Source organism: Kogia breviceps, chromosome X (assembly GCF_026419965.1).
Source record: "Kogia breviceps isolate mKogBre1 chromosome X, mKogBre1 haplotype 1, whole genome shotgun sequence".
NCBI classification, from domain to species: domain Eukaryota; kingdom Metazoa; phylum Chordata; class Mammalia; order Artiodactyla; family Physeteridae; genus Kogia; species Kogia breviceps.
In genome coordinates, this window is record NC_081330.1 from 75,490,460 (window position 1) to 75,508,914 (window position 18,455).

At 40.2% G+C, this 18,455-nt stretch overlaps 1 protein-coding gene across 4 annotated transcripts in view; it reads left to right on the forward strand.

Annotated features, from left to right (window-relative positions):
* OPHN1 (oligophrenin 1) overlaps nt 1-18,455 on the forward strand; it is a 731,745-nt gene that overhangs the window by 587,269 nt on the left and 126,021 nt on the right. For all 4 annotated transcript variants that reach the window (XM_059051488.2, XM_067023139.1, XM_067023140.1 and 1 more), the window contains exon 19: nt 2,617-2,776. In XM_059051488.2, the coding sequence (XP_058907471.1) occupies nt 2,617-2,776 (160 nt within the window). The remainder of the gene's footprint in view (nt 1-2,616; nt 2,777-18,455) is intronic.

The window sequence follows — 18,455 nt, forward strand, 5'->3', positions numbered from 1 at the left end:
AAGTTGTATCTATTTTCTTTAGTCTAAGTGGACTAGAGAATTTAAGATTTATTTGCTTCCAAATCATATTACAAACTCCCACCTAATTAACTACTCATGATGCCCTTATTTTTGGTTTCATTCATCTTATTAACCCACAATTATGCCTCTTAATGATTTTCAAAATGTATAATAAAAGGAGAGATGTCAAATGGAGAGAAACCTCCCCAAAGAATAGATTACCTTTAAAATCTCATAAGAAGACTAAGAATGAAAAGTGTCCTAAATGCAATACCTCGAACCTCCATCAGAGAAATAGAAGGTGGCTTTAGCTTAAAGGGGCCTTCATGGGGGCTGATTTCTTGACAGGAACTAGACAAGCAGACAGTGGGATGCAATGGGATGACTGTAAGACTTGGAGCCCAACAGATATGGGTTTGAATCCCTGTATTGACATGTATTCACAAACTGTTTGACCTTAACTAAGTTGTTTATCCTCTGTGAAACTAGGCTTCAGAGATAAAATACTCTGCCTTTTAGAGTTATGCGGATTACGTGAACTCTGGCATATTTAACCAAAGTCACTTTCTTTCAAAGCTCAAAAAAGGAGACAAGCATTTACACATGCTGGAGGCTGTTGTCTCACAAGTGTCCTTGCCTTGTTACTAGTGGTTTAGCCATTCTGGATCCTGGTAGCAGCATGGAGTTGCTTTTCCATGTTAACATCTGAAATATTCTGTCACTAAAGAATAAGGGTTAATTGCAGAAGTATTTAAACTGTTAAAAGGGATCCATCACCAGTCCAGCAATACCAAAGGCCTGTGAATAGTTGCTGTTCATTATCATCTGAATGGCACCAAACCTTTGTCATGGGCTTAACCGACTTCATTAGGATTTGTCTAAGGATTCTGTCCCTGTCAATTACCTTGTTAGTGACTGGAGCCTGCCTCTTAATGCGGTCAGTCTCTCAAGGGCCTTGACCTGAGCAGGTTTTGAAAATTAGTGTTTGTGGTGGGCTGTTCCATTCCCTCATCTCCCCACTCCCACAGCCAAACTGACCAAAGGGCTGTACACCTTTTACTTAGCTGCCTCCAGTACTACATGAAAGAGTGCTAGAGGCTCTCAGTTCTATTAAAAATAATTAATTAGTATCTGCTCTGTGTGAGGCACACACACTTGCAAGTTGTTTACCACCTAGTAGGAAAGGCAGATAAGAAACAGAAAATTGCAATATATTCGACTTGCCAATGGTGTCAATCAAGATGAGGACAGTGGGCTGTGAGAGCCCTGAAGGAGATGTCACCTAAAGTGAATATCAAAGGATAGACATTCTTTGGATCTAGGAAGATGGAGACATTCTAAACAGAGGGAATGGCATGAGCAAAGATATGGAGATCTGGGCTTCCCTGGTAGCACAGTGGTTGAGAGTCCACCTGCTGATGCAGGGGACACGGGTTCGTGCCCCGGTCCGGGAAGATCCCACATGCGGAGCGGCTAGGCCCATGAGCCATGGCCGCTGGGCCTGCATGTCCAGAGCCTGTGCTCTGCAACGGGAGAGGCCACAACAGGGAGAGGCCCACGTACCAAAAAAAAAAAAAAAAAAAAAAATACAGAGATCTGAAACAGCATGATATAGCCAGAAAACTTCATCTAAGCAGTGTAGTATATAAGAGTGTCAGACATCAGCAGTGCCTAGATGGAGGCTCCTGGAGGGGTCATTATAACAGCAGATCCTTCTAATGGAATATTTCCAGGATACCATGCTAAAGCAATTTAGCTCTATTTATTTCACAACTGTCTGAGGTGGATGCTATTTTTACAAGTGGGAAAACTGAAGCCCAGAGAAGTTAGGTCAGCAACATTCACTGTTGCACGGCTAATGGGTGGCAGAGTTGGATTTCAGATCCAGGTCAGCTTCAGAGCCCAAGCTGTGCATTGAGATTGGAAATATGTGTCAAGTTACTGAAGACTAATTGCTACTTTGAAGAGAATTGGCAGTGTCCTATAAGTGATAGAAAGCCACTAAAAGTAATTTAAGTAAGGAAAGTGACTAGGGACCAGAAAATTTGGGATTACAGGCCCTTCTCTAATCAGGCTAACTGACTGTGGCTTCAGCCAAATCTCTTTCCTTCTTTGGACCTCTGTTTTCTCATCTGTAATGTGAGGACAGTGATAACGTGCTAATCTTAAGGATCTCTTCTGGCTCTTTGAGTTTTTTGTCTCTCTAGCTAGGGCTGGGGAAGGGACTAGATTCCTGACTGGTGAGACTGGTAGGCACTTTGTCTATGTGCTTTGTTCTTCTTTATATATGCTTTATACATGCTGTACCTCTTGTGTGGAATACCATCTTGCTTCCCTCCTGTCTTTCCAAATACTATAGCCATCCACCCCTCTTCTCGTGACTTCTACAGTGCTACAAACTAAGTTAGCTATGGCTCACTTTGGCCCCTAATTATATGCTATCTTGTATTCTTTGCTAATTGCTTCCTTTGTAATATTTTCTTCCCATATATATTTTGCCCTCTCCTTTTCTTCTACTTTTTAGTTTCTCTTACCCCCTAAAGCATCTAACACAGTCTTGATTACAATGGGGTCTTGGAGAAAATCTTGTTAATCATTTTCTTTCTCTTCTGGCAGTGTGTGTGAGCACAGCAAAGAGAATCTTATGACCCCCTCTAACATGGGGGTGATCTTTGGGCCCACTCTCATGAGAGCTCAGGAGGACACTGTGGCTGCCATGATGAACATCAAATTCCAGAACATTGTGGTGGAAATCCTAATTGAACACTTTGTCAAGGTATGTATTTCTTATCCTCACCATTACTCCTCCAACCATGTGACACTTTCCCCTAACCAAATTTTAGAGTTGTGTCTTCTCTCTGACTCAAGTTATAATGGAACGAAATTCCATATGACACAATGACATTTAATAGCATTTCTGACCCTGTGAAATTCATTCATTCAGCAAACATTGCTTGAGCATGCAACTATTTTATTATCAGACCCCATGCAAGATGGTATAGAAGAAAAGTATCATTGTACATGACTTTAAGGAGTTAATAGTATAATATGGAGACAACCATGTAAACAAAGGAAAATGATAGGTATAAAAGTGGTATATATACAAATAAACCACAAAGAAAGCAATACTTATTAAAATCCCATCATATTCTAAAGAATTTAAGGTGTTATATTTATATGGTATGTAAAATATGAGGTAGTGTACATTGTAATTAGGTCAAATGAAAAATGAAAAATCATGATACAGATAGAAAATGAACCCAGGAATGAGGCTAGACAAGAAATATTTAATGACAAGTCCTATACACTTGCTACGGATGGCCCTACATTTGACTCTAGGCTTTCTAGCAGCCAATGCCATCCTAGCAGAGCATAATTCAATAAAAACTTTTCTTCAGGGAGAGGGGACTGGTGATATAGTCCAAGTGGTATGCACAGTTCAAATCCAAGCTCTTCCATTTACTAGCTGTATTAGGTAAGATACAGGTTAGGCTGCTAAGATACCACAGTAGCTCCAACACAAAAGACATTTATTTCTTGGTTTTGAACAGTTCAGCAAGTTGATCCAGGCTTGATACAGTGACTTGACAAAGGCTAGAACCCAGCTTATTTCTTTGTTGTTGTTCTGTCATCCCTAAGGTGCTGCTTCATCTGCATGATCAAATATCTTCTACATTATATCAATTGGGAAGTATGAAAGAAAGAAAGCTGAGGATATAACCCTTTCCTTTAAGGCAATGACCTGGAAGTCACACATATCACTTTTATTTACATATCATTTATCAGAATTTAATCTCTTGGTCAGATCTAGCTATAAGAAAAGCAGGGAAATTTAGTTTTTGTTTGAGGCAGCCATGTGCCTAGCTAAGACTTTAGTTCTTTTACTAAAAGAAGGAGAGAATGGATATTGCAGAACAATTGACATTCTCTGTCGTATTATCTATGTTACATTGAGCAATGTAACTTCTCTGATAGTCATTTTGTTTCAGCTGAAATGTGAAGATGATAATAAACACATGCTATGTGACAGTTACATGCCCAAGGCCATTTAGCTAGTGAGAGAGCTAGAATTTAAATCCATGTACCTGGCTCAGAGTTGAAATACTTAATCACTATACAGTGCTGCCTTACCAATCACTTTGGTACAGTGATATTATTGGGTATAAACAGGACACTTTGGGATTATCAAAGATGGGTACTTGCAGAGAAGTACAACCTATGTCAATACTTAAAGTGGGAAAGAAAGGGAAATAAAGAAAAGAAATTTCAAGGAGATGGTTCAGCATGAACAAAGGCCCAAGGACCTAAAACTCCAAACCATTTTACATTGTTGGAACATGAAATGGAAATAGGAGTGGCAGGAGGTGTGACTGGAGGCAGACGGTGGCCATGTCCTAAAAGGACTAGTCTTTGTCTAATTAAGGAGTTTGGAATGTTTGAAATTGTTCTTGCAGGCTTGGGAAAGCCTTGCTTCAAATTACAGTAGTATGATGAATAGAGTTACATTTGGGAGACTGTGTAGATGGGGCTCTACTTCATACATATTAGAAATACAAAATGGGAAAATTTTAAAATGATGGAGAAAAAGCTCAGTTTGGGGCAGGTTGGATTTGAGATTTCTGGAATATATCCAGAGAGCAATATCTAGGAAGTAGTTGACTATGAATCCAAAGCAGGGATTGGCGAACTTTTTATTGAAGAACCATATAATAAATATTCTAGGCTTTGCAGGTCATAGATGTGTGTCACAACTACTCAACTCCACCTTTGTATTGGGAAAGCATAGATAACATATAAACAAATTAATGTTCCAATAAAACTTTATTGACAAAACTGGCAGCAGACCTGTGGGCTGTAATTTTCTGACTCTTGGTCTATAGCCCACATATCATTTATTGATTAACTGATTGGTTCATTCATTCAGAAAATATTTTTTGAGTATCCACATTTGCCAGGTACTGTTTTTAGGCATGGAGATACAGCCCTCATGTAATTTAGAAACACAGTATCAATATAACTAAAATATATAACATGTTAAATGGTAATGAGCATTAAGATGAACAGTGAAGCAGAAAAGGGGAATAGGAAGGGTTGAGAAGTGGTTTTCACATTTTAAACAGAGTGGCCAGGAAGACCTCATCGAGAAGGACTTTTGAGCAGAGACCCATAGGAAATAAAAGAATTGTTCATTCAGATATCTGTGGGGAAATCATTCTAGGCTGAAGAAATGGTAAGGGGAAAATCCCTGAGGCAGAAATGTGTATATCATGTTCATGGTACATAAAGGAGGCCAGAAGGATTAATCAAAGGAGGAAACAGAAGAAGATGGTTCAGAGAGGAAATGGAGAGGGGAAGCTAAATAGATCCTGTAGGGCCTTAGAACCCATTGGAAGGATTTTGACTTTACTATCTGAGTAGGATAGAATGAGGTTTTTGACTAGAGAAATGACATGATTTGACTTATATTTAATAGAACTATTCTGGATGCTTTGTAGATAATAGCTGTAGGGAAACAAGGGTAGAAGCAAAGAGTCTAATTAAGAGCTTGTTTCAGTAATGCAACCAATAAATGGTTTGTACCTTGGATGATGGTGGTAACAGTGGAGATGGTGAGAAAGTGGTCAGATTCTAAATAATTTTGAACGCAGAGCTGACAGGGCTTTCTAACAAATCATGTGGAATGTGGGAGAGAGAGAGGAGTCATGGATAACTTCAAGGTTTTATATCAGAGCAACTAGAAGGATTAAGTTTCCATTTAGTGTGATGGATAGGCTGAAGGATAAGAAGATTTGAAAAAAAGAGAAGTTCAGTTTGGGACAAGTTAAGATAGATATGCCTCTGAGACATCTGAGGTCAGAGAATAAAACAGGATTAGGGAAATAAAGTTGGCCTTCCATAGCATAGAGGCAGTGGCTAAAACCATGCAAGTCTTGCCTAGGGATACTTGTAGCAAGACAATAAAAGTTACACCAAAGATTGAAATCTAGGAAGTGCCAATGTTTTAAGGGCCATTAGAAAAGACCACAAAACAGATCAAGAAAGAATGTTCAGTAACATGAGAATGAGGAGATAGGGGAGCCATAGACTCCTGGAGAGAAGACAGTTTTTGGAAGAAAGAGTGGACAGTGGTTTCCGTTTCCCAAGACAAGTCATCTAGGACAAGAACTGAAAAGTATTTACTGCTTTAAGTGTTTTTAAAAAATTTTAAATATAAGCAATACATATACATGGTAAAAATTTCCAACCATGAAGAAAGTATAGAATGAAAAATAATTCCACCCTTTACTTATTCTCAACTCCTAGTTCCAAACGTCATTTCAATAATTTCTTCTTTGTCATTCTGGCAAAGAAAAAAACAATACATACATATACATACACATGTATTAATATATTTGATAGATTTTAATATGCATATTTTATTTCTCTACTGAGAAAGCCTAAAAACCCTAGATATTATATATAAAAGCAACACAAAACAGAAAAAGACTCACAGACTTAGAGAACGAACTTACAGTTACCGGGGAGGAGGGTCGGGGGGCAGAGATAGATTGGGAGTTTAAGATTGACATGCACACACTGCTATATTTAAAATAGATAGGCAACAAGGGCCTACTGTATAGTACAGGGAACGCTGCTCAATATTCTGTATAACCTAAATGGGAGAAGAATTTGAAAAAGAATAGATTACATGTATATGTATAACTGAATCACTTTGCTATACACCTGAAACTAATGCAACATTATTAATCAAGTATGTTCTGATATAAGATAAAAATATAAAAAAGAAAACTTTTAAAAAAACAAAAAAAAGAAGACTCTGAAACATGAAGGGAACAAGGCACACCAAACCATGTACGGACCTTGGGATGACGTGGCCACAAGTCATCAGGGTTGTTTTTTTTTGTGTGTGTGTGTGGTACGCGGGCCTCTCACTGTTGTGGCCTCTCCCATTGCAGAGCACAGGCTCTGGACACGCAGGCTCAATGGCCAGCCACTCCGTCGCATGTGGGATCTTCCCGGACCGGGGCACAAACCTGTGTTCCCTGCATCGGCAGATGGACTCTCAACCACTGCACCACCAGGGAAGCCCGTCATCAGGGTTTAGATTTTGCCTCATGTCTCCCAGATTGGATAGTGTAGAAGCTGACAACCTAAGAACACTAATGGGTACAGTCAAAAGAGGTCCCAGCAAAAGCCTGCTCTCTCTGTCTAAAGGAACAGGAAAGGAACAGCCTAATGACAAAAAAATTTAGATAATAACCCCTTCACCACAAAATGCCACCAAAAACTTGAGGCCTCACCCCCACCCTCAGCAAATGCTGAGTGGAAAGCCTAGACTTCTATCCTTGCCAGTCTGTAACAAGGCACCTCAACCAACCTCTTCCTGCCTGTCAAGGAGGCCAAGTGGGGAGTCAGACTTTCATCCTCACCTGTGGTAATGAGATACCTTCCCCCACTCCCTATGGTGTCAGTGGAGACCTCATAAAGCACCTGGACTCCCATGACCATTTAACACTGGAGTAGTGTCAGAGGAGGCCTGGCAGAAATACAGGGCTTTACCATTACTCTGTGGTAATAAGTCTACTACACTGTGGTATCAGTTGAGAGGAGACCATGTGGGGAACCATAATGAGACACCCTTCTTCTCCAGCCAGAATGGTATCAGCAGGGCCTAGTGAGGAGCCTAAACTCCTACATTTGCCTAGCTGTAACAAGGTAGTGTTTCCTTCCCTACCTACTCCTAACAAGGAGTCTCCTTCCCTTTGGGATGTCAGTGGAGGCCAAGGGGAAAATCTGGACTTCCACTCCATCCTCACAGTAATAAGGTAGTGCACCTCCTCCCCTGCAGTGGCACTGTCAGAAGAGGTCTGCTTTAACAGAAGGTATAAGTAAGAACAAGATTCTCATAATACCGAAAATGTGCAGGCTTCAGTTGAAAGTTATCTGTCATACCAAGAACAAGGGAGATCTCAACATGAATGAGAAAAGATTATCAAAAGACATGAACATCCACATGACACAGATGTTAATTATCTGAGAAGAATTTTAAAGCAGCCATCATAAAAATGCTATAATGCACGATTAGGAATACATTTGAAACAGATGGAAAAATTTCAGCAAAGTAATAGAAAATTTCTGCAGAGAAATACAAAGACTCGGCAAAGAAATAGAAGATATAAAGAAGAAAAAAGTGAAAAATATAGAACTGAAAAATGCCGTAAGTGAAATTTTAAAATTCAGTGGATGTACTCAACAATACAATAGAGAGGACAGGAAAAAGAAACAGTGAACTTATAGAATAACACAAATTATGCAATCCAAGCAGCAGACTACTAAGAGAATTTGTTACAGCAGACCTATCCTAAAATAATGGCTAAAGGAAGTTCTTTTTAAAAAAAGGGCACAATTAAAGAAGGGATCTTGGAATAGCAGGACAGAAGAAAGAACAACAGAAAGAGCAAAATTATGAATAAACTTCATAGACTTTTATTCTACCATTTTGATTTCTCAATTACATTTCTTTTTTTTAACATCTTTATTGGAGTATAATTGCTTTACAATGTTGTCTGAGTTGCTGCTCTATAACAAAGTGGATCAGCTATATGTATACATATATCCCCATATCTCCTCCCTCTTACATTTCCCTCCCACACTCCATATCCCACCACACTAGGTGGACACAAAGCACTGAGCTGATCTCCCTGTGCTATGTGGCTGCTTCCCACTAGAAGCTATTTTACATTTGAGAGTGTATATATGTCCATGCCACTCTCTCACTTCATTCCAGCTTACCCTTCCCCCTCCCCGTGTCCTCAAGTCCATTCTCTACCTCTGTGTCTTTCTTCCTATCCTGCCCCTAGGTTCATCAGAACCATATATATATTTTTAGGATTCCATATATATGTGTTAGCATATGGTATTTATTTTTCTCTTTCTGACTTCACTCTGCATGACAGTCTCTGGGTCCATCCACCTCACTACAAATAACTCAATTTTGTTTCTTTTTATGGCTGAGTAATATTCCATTGTATATATGTGGCACAACTTCTTTATCCATTCATCTCTTGATGGACCCTTAGGTTGCTTCCAAGTCCTGAGTATTGTAAATAGAGACGCAGTGAATATTGTGGTACATGACTCTTTCTGAATTATGGTTTTCTCAGGGCATATGCCCAGTAGTGGGATTGCTGGGTCGTATGGAAGTTCTGTTTTTTTTTTCTTTTTTTAATTTTTATTTTATTTTATTTTATTTAACATCTTTATTTGAGTATAACTGTTTTACAATAGTATGTTAGTTTCTCCTTTACAACAAAGTGAATCAGTTATACATATACATATGTTCCCATAACTCTTCCCTCTTGTGTCACCCTCCCTCCCACCCTCCCTATCCCACCCCTCTAGGTGGTCACAAAGCACAGAGGTGAACTCCCTGTGCTATGCTGCATCTTCCCACTAGCTATCTAATTTACATTTTGTAGTGTGTATATGTCCCTGCCACTCTCACATCGTCAGAGCTTACCGTTCCCCCTCCCCATATCCTCAAGTCCATGCTCTAGTAGGTCTGTGTTTTATTCCCATCCTACCACTACTCTCTTCATGACATTTTTTTTTTTTTTTTAGATTCCATATATATGTGTTAGCATGCGGTATTTGTTTTTATCCTTCTGACTTACTTCACTCTGTATGACGGATACCAGGGCTATCCACCTCATTGCAAATAACTCAGTTTCATTTCTTTTTATGGCTGAGTAATATTCCATTGTATATATATGTCACGTCTTCTTTATCCATTCATCTGTTGATGGACACTTAGGTTGCTTCCATGTCCTGGCTATCATAAATAGAGCTGCAATAAATATTTTGGTACATGACTCTTTTTGAATTATGGTTTTCTCAGGGTATATGGCCAGTAGTGGGATTGCTAGCTCATATGGTAGTTCTATTTCTAGTTTTTTAAGGAACCTCCATACTGTTCTCCATAGTGGCTGTATCATTTTACATTCCCACCAGCAGTGCAAGAGTGTTCCCTTTTCTCCACAAGCTCTCCAGCATTTATTCTTTCTAGAGTTTTTGATGATGGCCAATCTGAACGGTGTGAGGTGATATCTCATTGTAGTTTTGGTTTGCATTTCTCTAATGATTAATGATATTGAGCATTCTTTCATGTGTTTGTTGGCTATCTGTATATCTTCTTTGGAGAAATGTCTATTTAGTTCTTCTGCCCATTTTTGGATTGGGTTGTTTGGTTTTTTGTTATTGAGCTGCATGAGTTGTTTATAAATTTTGGAGATTAATCCTTTATCAGTTGCTTCATTTGCAAATATTTTCTCCCATTCTGAGGGTTGTCTTTTGGTCTTGTTTATGGTTTCCTTTGCTGTGCAAAAGCTTTTAAGTTTCATTGTATCCCATTTGTTTATTTTTGTTTTTATTTCCATTTCTCTAGGAGATGGGTCAAAAAGGATCTTGCTGTGATTGATGTCATAGAGTGTTCTGCCTATGTTTTCCTCTAAGAGTTTGATAGTGTCTGGCCTTACATTTAGGTCTTTAACCCATTTTGAGTTTATTTTTGTGTATGGTGTTAGGGAGTGTTCTAATTTCATACTTCTACAGGTAGCTGTCCAGTTTTCACAGCACCACTTACTGAAGAGGCTGTCTTTTCTCCACTGTGTTTCCTTCCCTCCTTTATCAAAGATAAGGTGACCATATGTGTGTGGGTTTATCTCTGGGCTTTCTATCCTGTTCCATTGATCTATATTTCTGTTTTTGTGCCAGTACCATACTGTCTTGATTACTGTGGCCTTGAAGTAGAGTCTGAAGTCAGGGAGCCTGATTCCTCCAGCTCCATTTTTCGTTGTCAAGATTGCTTTGGCTATTCGGGGTCTTTTGTGTTTCCATACAAATTGTGAAATTCTTTGTTCTAGTTCTGTAAAAAATGCCAGTGGTTATTTGATAGGGATTGCATTGAATCGGTAGATTGCTTTGGGTAATAGAGTCATTTTCACTATGTTGATTCTTCCAATCCAAGAACATGGTATATTTCTCCACCTATTTGGATCATCTTTAATTTCTTTCATCAGTGTCTTATAGTTTTCTGCATACAAGTCTTTTGTCTCCTTCGGTAGGTTTATTCCTAGATATTTTATTCTTTTTGTTGCAATGGTAAATGGGAGTGTTTCCTTAATTTCATTCTCAGATTTCTCATCATTAGTGTATAAGAATGCCAGAGATTTCTGTGCATTAACTTTGTATCCTGCTACTTTACCAAATTCATTGATTAGTTCTAGTAGTTTTCTGGTAGCATCCTTAGTATTCTCTATGTATAGTATCATGTCATCTGCAAACAGTGACAGCTTTAATTCTTCTTTTCCTATTTGGATTCCTTTTATTTCTTTATTTTCTCTAATTGCTGAGGCCAGAACTTCCAAAACTAGGTTGAATAAGAGTGGTGAGAGTGGGCAACCTTGTTTTGTTCCTCATCTTAGTGGAAATGGTTTCAGTTTTTCACCATTGAGAACAAAGCTGGCTGTGGGTTTGTCATATATTGCCTTTATTATAATGAGGAAAGTTCCCTCTATGCCTACCTTCTGCAGGGTTTTTATCATAAATGGGTGTTGAATTTTGTCAAAAGCTTTCTCTGCATCTATTGAGATGATCATATGGTTTTTCTCCTTCAGTTTGTTGATATGGTGTATCACGTTGATTGATTTGTGTATATTGATGAATCCTTGCATTCCTGGAATAAACCCCACTTGAACATGGTGTATGATCCTTTTAATGTGCTGTTGGATTCTGTTTGCTAGTATTTTGTTGAGGATTTTTGCATCTATGTTCATCAGTGATATTGGCCTATAGTTTTCTTTCTTTGTGACATCTTTGTCTGGTTTTGGTATCGGGGTGATGCTGGCCTCATAGAATGAGTTTGGAAGTGTTCCTCCATCTGCTATCTTTTGGAAGAGTTTGAGAAGGATAGGTGTTAGCTCTTCTCTAAATGTTTGATAGAATTCGCCTGTGAAGCCATCTGGTCCTGGGCTTTTTTTTGTTGGAAGATTTTTAATCACAGTTTCAATTTCAGTGCTTGTGATTGGTCTGTTCATATTTTCTATTTCTTCCTGGTTCAGTCTCGGCAGCTTGTGCATTTCTAAGAATTTGTCCATTTCTTCCAGGTTGTCCATTTTATTGGCATACAGTTGCTTGTAGTAATCTCTAATAATCTTTTGTATTTCTGCAGAGTCAGTTTTTACATCTCCTTTTTCATTTCTAATTCTATTGATTTGAGTCTTCTCCCTTTTTTTCTTGATGAGTCTGGCTAATGGTTTATCAATTTTATTTATCTTCTCGAAGAACCAGCTTTTACTTTTATTGATCTTTCCTATTGTTTCCTTCATTTCTTTTTCATTTATTTCTGATCTGATCTTTATGATTTCTTTCCTTCTGCTAAATTTGGGGTTTTTTTGTTCTTCCTTCTCTAATTGCTTTAGGTGCAAAGTTAAGTTGTTTATTAGAGATGCTTCCTGTTTCTTAAGGTATGATTGTATTGCTATAAACTTCCCTCTTAGAACTGCTTTTGCTGTATCCCATAGGTTTGGGGTCGTCCTGTCTCCATTGTCATTTGTTTCCAAGTACTTTTTGATTTCCTCTTTGATTTCTTCAGTGATCACTTCGTTATTAAGTAGTGTATTGTTTAGCCTCCATGTGTTTGTATTTTTTACAGATCTTTTCCTGTAATTGATATCTAGTCTCATAGCGTTGTGGTCAGAAAAGATACTTGATATGATTTCAATTTTCTTAAATTTGCCAAGGCTAGATTTGTGACCCAAGATATGATCTATCCTGGAGAATATTCCATGGGCACTTAAGAAGAATGTGTATTCTGTTGTTTTTGGATGGAATGTCCTATAAATATCAAGTAAATCCATCTTTTGCAATGTATCATTTAAAGCTTGTGTTTCCTTATTTATTTTCATTTTGGATGATCTGTCCATTGGTGACAGTGGGGTGTTAAATTCCCCTACTATGATTGTGTTACTGTCGATTTCCCCTTTTATGGCTGTTAGTATTTGCCTTATGTATTGAGGTGCGCCTATGTTGGGTGCATAAATATTTACAATTGTTATATCTTCTTCATGGATCGATCCCTTGATCATTATGTAGTGTCCTTCTTTGTCTCTTGTAATAGTTTTTATTTTAAAGTCTATTTTGTCTGATATGAGAATTGCTACTCCAGCTTTCTTCTGATTTCCATTTGCATGGAATATCTTTTTCCATCCCCTCACTTTCAGCCTGTAAGTGTCCCTAGGTCTGAAGTGGGTCTCTTGTAGACAGCATATATATAGGTCCTGTTTTTGTATCTATTCAGCCAGTCTGTGTCTTTTGGTCGGAGCATTTAATCCATTTACATTTAATGTAATTATTGATATGTGCATTTCTATTTCCATTTACTTAATTGTTTCGGGTTGTTCTTGTAGGTCTTTTCCTTCTCTTGTGTTTCTTGCTTAGAGAAGTTCCTTTAGCATTTGCTGTAAATCTGGTTTGGTGGTGCTGAACTCTCTCAGCTTTTGCTTGTCTTTAAAGGTTTTAATTTCTCCATCAAATCTGAATGAGATCCTTGCTGGGTAGAGTAATCTTGGTTGTAGATTTTTTTCTTTCATCACTTTAAATATGTCCTGCCACTCCCTTCTGGCTTGTAGAGTTTCTGCTGAAAGATCAGATGTTAGCCTTATGGGGATTCCCTTGTGTGTTATTTATTGTTTTTCCCTTGCTGCTTTTAATATGTTTTCTTTGAATTTAATTTTTTACAGCTTGATTATTATGTGTCTCGGAGTGTTTATCCTTGGGTTTATCCTGTATGGGACTCTCTGTGCTTCCTGGACTTGGTTGACTATTTCCTTTCCTATATTAGTCAAGTTTTCAACTATAATGTCTTCAAATATTTTCTCAGTCCCTTTCTTTTTCTCTTCTTCTTCTGGGACCCCTATGATTCGAATGTTGGTGCGTTTAATGTTGTCCCAGAGATCTCTGAGACTGTCCTCAGTTCTTTTCATTCTTTTTTCTTTCTTCTGCTCTGCAGTAGTTATTTCCACTATTTTATCTTCCAGGTCACTTATCCGTCCTTCTGCCTCAGTTATTCTGCTATTGATCCCGTCTAGAGTATTTTTCATTTCATTTATCATGTTGGTCATCGTTACTTGCTTCCTCTTTATTTCTTCTAGGTCCTTGTTAACTGTTTCTTGCAATTTGTCTATTCTATTTCCAAGATTTTGCATCATCTTCACGATCATTATTCTAAATTCTCTTTCAGGTAGATTGGCTATTACCTCTTCATTTGTTAGGTCTGGTGTGTTTTTATCTTGTTCCTTCATCTGCCGTGTGTTTTTCTGTCTTCTCATTTTGCTTATCTTACTGTGTTTGGGGTCTCCCTTTTGCAGGCTGAAGGTTCGTAGTTCTATCTATTTTTGGTGGCTGTCCCCAGTGGCTGAGGTTGGTTCAGTGGGTTGAGCAGGTTTCCTGGTTGGGGGGACCAGTGCCCCTGTTCTAGTGGATGAGGCTGGATCCCATCTCCCTGGTGGGCAGGTCCACATCTGGTGGTGTGTATGGTGATGTCGGTAGCCTTACTGTGATCCTAGGCAGCCTCTCTGCTAATGGATGGGGCTGTAGACCTGTCTCACTCTTTGTTGGGTATAGGGTGTCCAGCACTGTTCGTTGGTGGTCCTTGAGTGAAGCTGGGTCTTGGTTTCGAGATGGAGATCTCTGGGAGATTTTCGCCGTTTGATATTACGTGGAGCTGAGAGGTCTCTTGTGGGCCAGTGTCCTGAGGTTAGTTCTCCCACCTCTGAGACACAGCCTTGACACGTGGCTGGAGTGCCAAGAGCCTTTAATCCACACGGCTCAAAACAAAAGGGAGAAAAAAATAGAAAGGCAAGAAAGGAAGGAAGAATGGAAGGGAGGGAGGAAGAAGGGAAGGGAGGAAGGAAGGAGGGAATAAAGAAAGGAAGGGAGGGAGGAAGAAAGGAAGGGAGGAAGGAAGAAAGGAAGGAGAGAATAAAGAAAGGAAGGGAGGGAGGAAGAAAGGAAGGGAGGAAGGAAGGAGGGAATAAAGAAAGGAAGGAAGAGAGGAAGGGAGGACGGAAGGAGGGAATAAAGAAAGGAAGGGAGGGAGGAAGAAAGGAAGGGAGGAAGGAAGGAGGGAATAAAGAAAGGAAGGGAGGGAGGACGAAAGGAAGGGAGGAAGGAAGGAGGGAATAAAGAAAGGAAGGGAGGGAGGAAGAAAGGAAGGAGGGAATAAAGAAAGGAAGGGAGGGAGGAAGAATGGAAGGGAGGAAGGAAGGAGGGAATAAAGAAAGGAAGGAAGGGAGGACAGAAGGAGGGAATAAAGAAAGGAAGGGAGGGAGGAAGAAAGGAAGGGAGGAAGGAAGGAGGGAATAAAGAAAGGAAGGGAGGGAGGAAGAAAGGAAGGGAGGAAGGAAGGAGGGAATAAAGGAAGGAAGGGAGGAAGGAAGGAAAGAGGGAAATAGGAAAGAAAGGCGGGAAGAAAGGAAGAAAGAAAGGGGAGAAGACAAAATAAAGTAGGGTAAAATACAGTTATTAAAATAACAAGATAATTATTAAGAAGAAAAATTTCTATTAAAAAAAAATGGTCAGTCTAACCCCAGGACAAATGGTGAAAACAAAGCTACACAGACAAAATCTCACACAGCAGCACCCACATACACACTCACAAAAAGAAAAAAGGGGAAAATAATAGTATATCTTGCTCCCAAAGTCCACTTCCTCAACCTGGGATATTTCGCTGTCTATTCAGGTTTTTCACAGTTGCAGGGCACTTCAAGCCCTGTGGAGCTTTAGCACGCTGTTTCTGAGGCTGCTGGGAGGGACTTCCCCCTCTCTTTGTTCACACAGCTCCTGGGGCTCAGCCCTGGACCTGGCCCCGCCTCTGTGCGCAGGTCGTCCGAGGGTGACTGCCCTTTGCTCAGACAGGGCGGGGTGAAAGGAGCAGCGTTAAAGGAGCAGCTGATTCGTGGTCTATGGCTCACTCAGGCGGGGCGGGGTGAGGGGGTGGCACGGATGTGGGGCGTGTCCATGGCGGCAAAGGCCGGCGTGATGCTGCACCGGCCCGAGGCGCACCGCGCGCTTTCCCAGGGAAGCAGTCCCAGGATCCCAAGACCCTGGCGGAGCCGGGCTGCACAGGCTCCCGGGAGGGCTGGTGTGGAGAGTGACCTGTGCTCGCACACAGGCCTCTTGGTGGTGGCAGCAGCAACCCTAGCATCCCACATCTGTCTCTGTTGTCCGTGCCGACAGCCACCGCTCACGCCGGTTTCTGGAGCTCCTTTATGTGGTGCCCTTAATTCCCTTTCCTCACGCCCCAGGAAGCGAAGAGGCAAGAAAAAGTCTCTTGTCTCTTCGGCAGCTCCGCGCCTGTCCCTGGAGCTCCTCCAAGCGGCGCTTTTAAAACCCTCTCCTCGCGCAGCAGGAGGTAAAGAGGGAAGAAAAGGTCTCTTGCCTCTTCAGCAGCTCCAGACTTTTTCCCCGAACTCCCTCCTGGCCAGCCGCGGTGCACTAACCCCTTCAGGCTGTTTTCACTCTGCCAACTCCAGACCTTTCCCTGGGATCCACCCGAGGCTCAGTTCCCAGCCCCGCCCGCAGCGGCGGGTGAGCAGGCTGGTGAGTGCTGGTTGGCACCAATCCTCTGCAGAATCTCTCCGCTTTGCCCTCCGCACCCTGTTGCTGCGCTCTCCTCCTCGGCTCCGAAGCTTCCCCCTCCGCCACCCGCAGTCTCTGCCCGCGAAGGGGCTTCTAGTGTGTGGGAACCTTTCCTCCTTCACGGCTCCCTCCCACTGGTGCAGGTCCCGTCCCTATTCTTTTGTCTCTGTTTATTCTTTTTTCTTTTGCCCTACCCAGGTACGTGGGGAGTTTCTTGCCTTTTGGGAGGTCTGAGGTCTTCTGCCAGTGCTCGGTGGGTGTTCTATAGGAGAAGTTCCACGTGTAGATGTATTTCTGATGTCTCTGTGAGGAGGAAGGTGATCCCCGCGTCTTACTCTTCCGCCATCTTCTCCCGGATGGAAGTTCTATTTTTAGATTTTTCAGGAATGTCCATAATGTTCTCCATAGTGGCTGTATCAATTTACATTCCCACCAACAGTGCAAGAGGTTTCACTTTTCTCCACACCCTCTCCAGCATTAACTGTTTTGTAGATTTTTTCATGATGGCCATTCTGACTGGTGTGAGATAATATCTCATTGTAGTTTTGATTTGCATTTCTCTAATGATTAATGATGTTGAGCATTCTTTCCTGTGTTTGTTGGCAATCTGTATAAATTCTTTAGAGAAATGTCTGTTTAGGTCTTCTGCCCATTTTTGCATTGGATTGTTTTTTTGATATTGAGCTGCATGAGCTGCTTATATATTTTGGAGATTAATCCTTTGTCAGTTGCTTCATTTGCAACTATTTTCTCCAATTCTGGTGGTTGTTTTTTGGTCTTGTTTATGGTATCCTTTGCTGTGCAAAAGCTTTTAAGTTTCATCGGTCCCGGTCCCATTTGTTTATTTTTGTTTTTATTTCAATTTCTCTAGGAGGTGGGTCAAAAAGGATCTTGCTGTGATTTATGTCATAGAGTGTTCTGCCTATGCTTTCCTCTAAGAGTTTGATAGTGTCTGGCCTTACATTTAGGTCTTAAATCCATTTTGAGTTTATTTTTGTATATAGTTTTAGGGAGTATTCTAATTTCATTCTTTTCCATGTAGCTGTCCAGTTTTCCCAGCACCATTTATTGAAGAGACTGTCTTTTCTCCATTGTATATTCTTGCCTCCTTTATCAAAGATAAGGTGACCATATGTGTGTGGGTTTATCTCTGGGCTTTCTATCCTGTTCCATTGATCTATATTTCTGTTTTTGTGCCAGTACCATACTGTCTTGATTACTGTAGCTTTGTAGCATATAGTCTGAACTGAGGGCACCTGATTCCTCCAGCTCCAGTTTTCGTTCTCAAGATTGCTTTGGCTATTCGGGGCCTTTTGTGTTTCCATACAAATTGTAAATTTTTTTGTTCTACTTCTGTGAAAAATGCCATTGGTAGTTTGATAGAGATTGCATTAAATCTATAGATTGCTGTGGGTAGAATAGTCATTTTCTCAATGTTGATTCTTCCAATCCAAGAACATGGCATATCTCTCCATCTGTTTGTATCATCTTTAATTGCTTTCATCAATGTCTTATAGTTTTCTGCATACAGGCCTTTGGTCTCTTTATATAGGTTTATTCCTAGGTATCTTATTTTTTTGCTGTTGCAGTGGTAAATGGGAGTGTTTCCTTAACTTCTTTTTCACATTTTTCATCATTAGTGTATAGGAATTCAAGAGATATCTGTGCCTTAATTGTGTATCCTGCTACTTTACCAAATTCTTTGGTGAACTCCAGTAGTTTTCTGGTAGCACCTTTTGGATTCTCTATGTATAGTA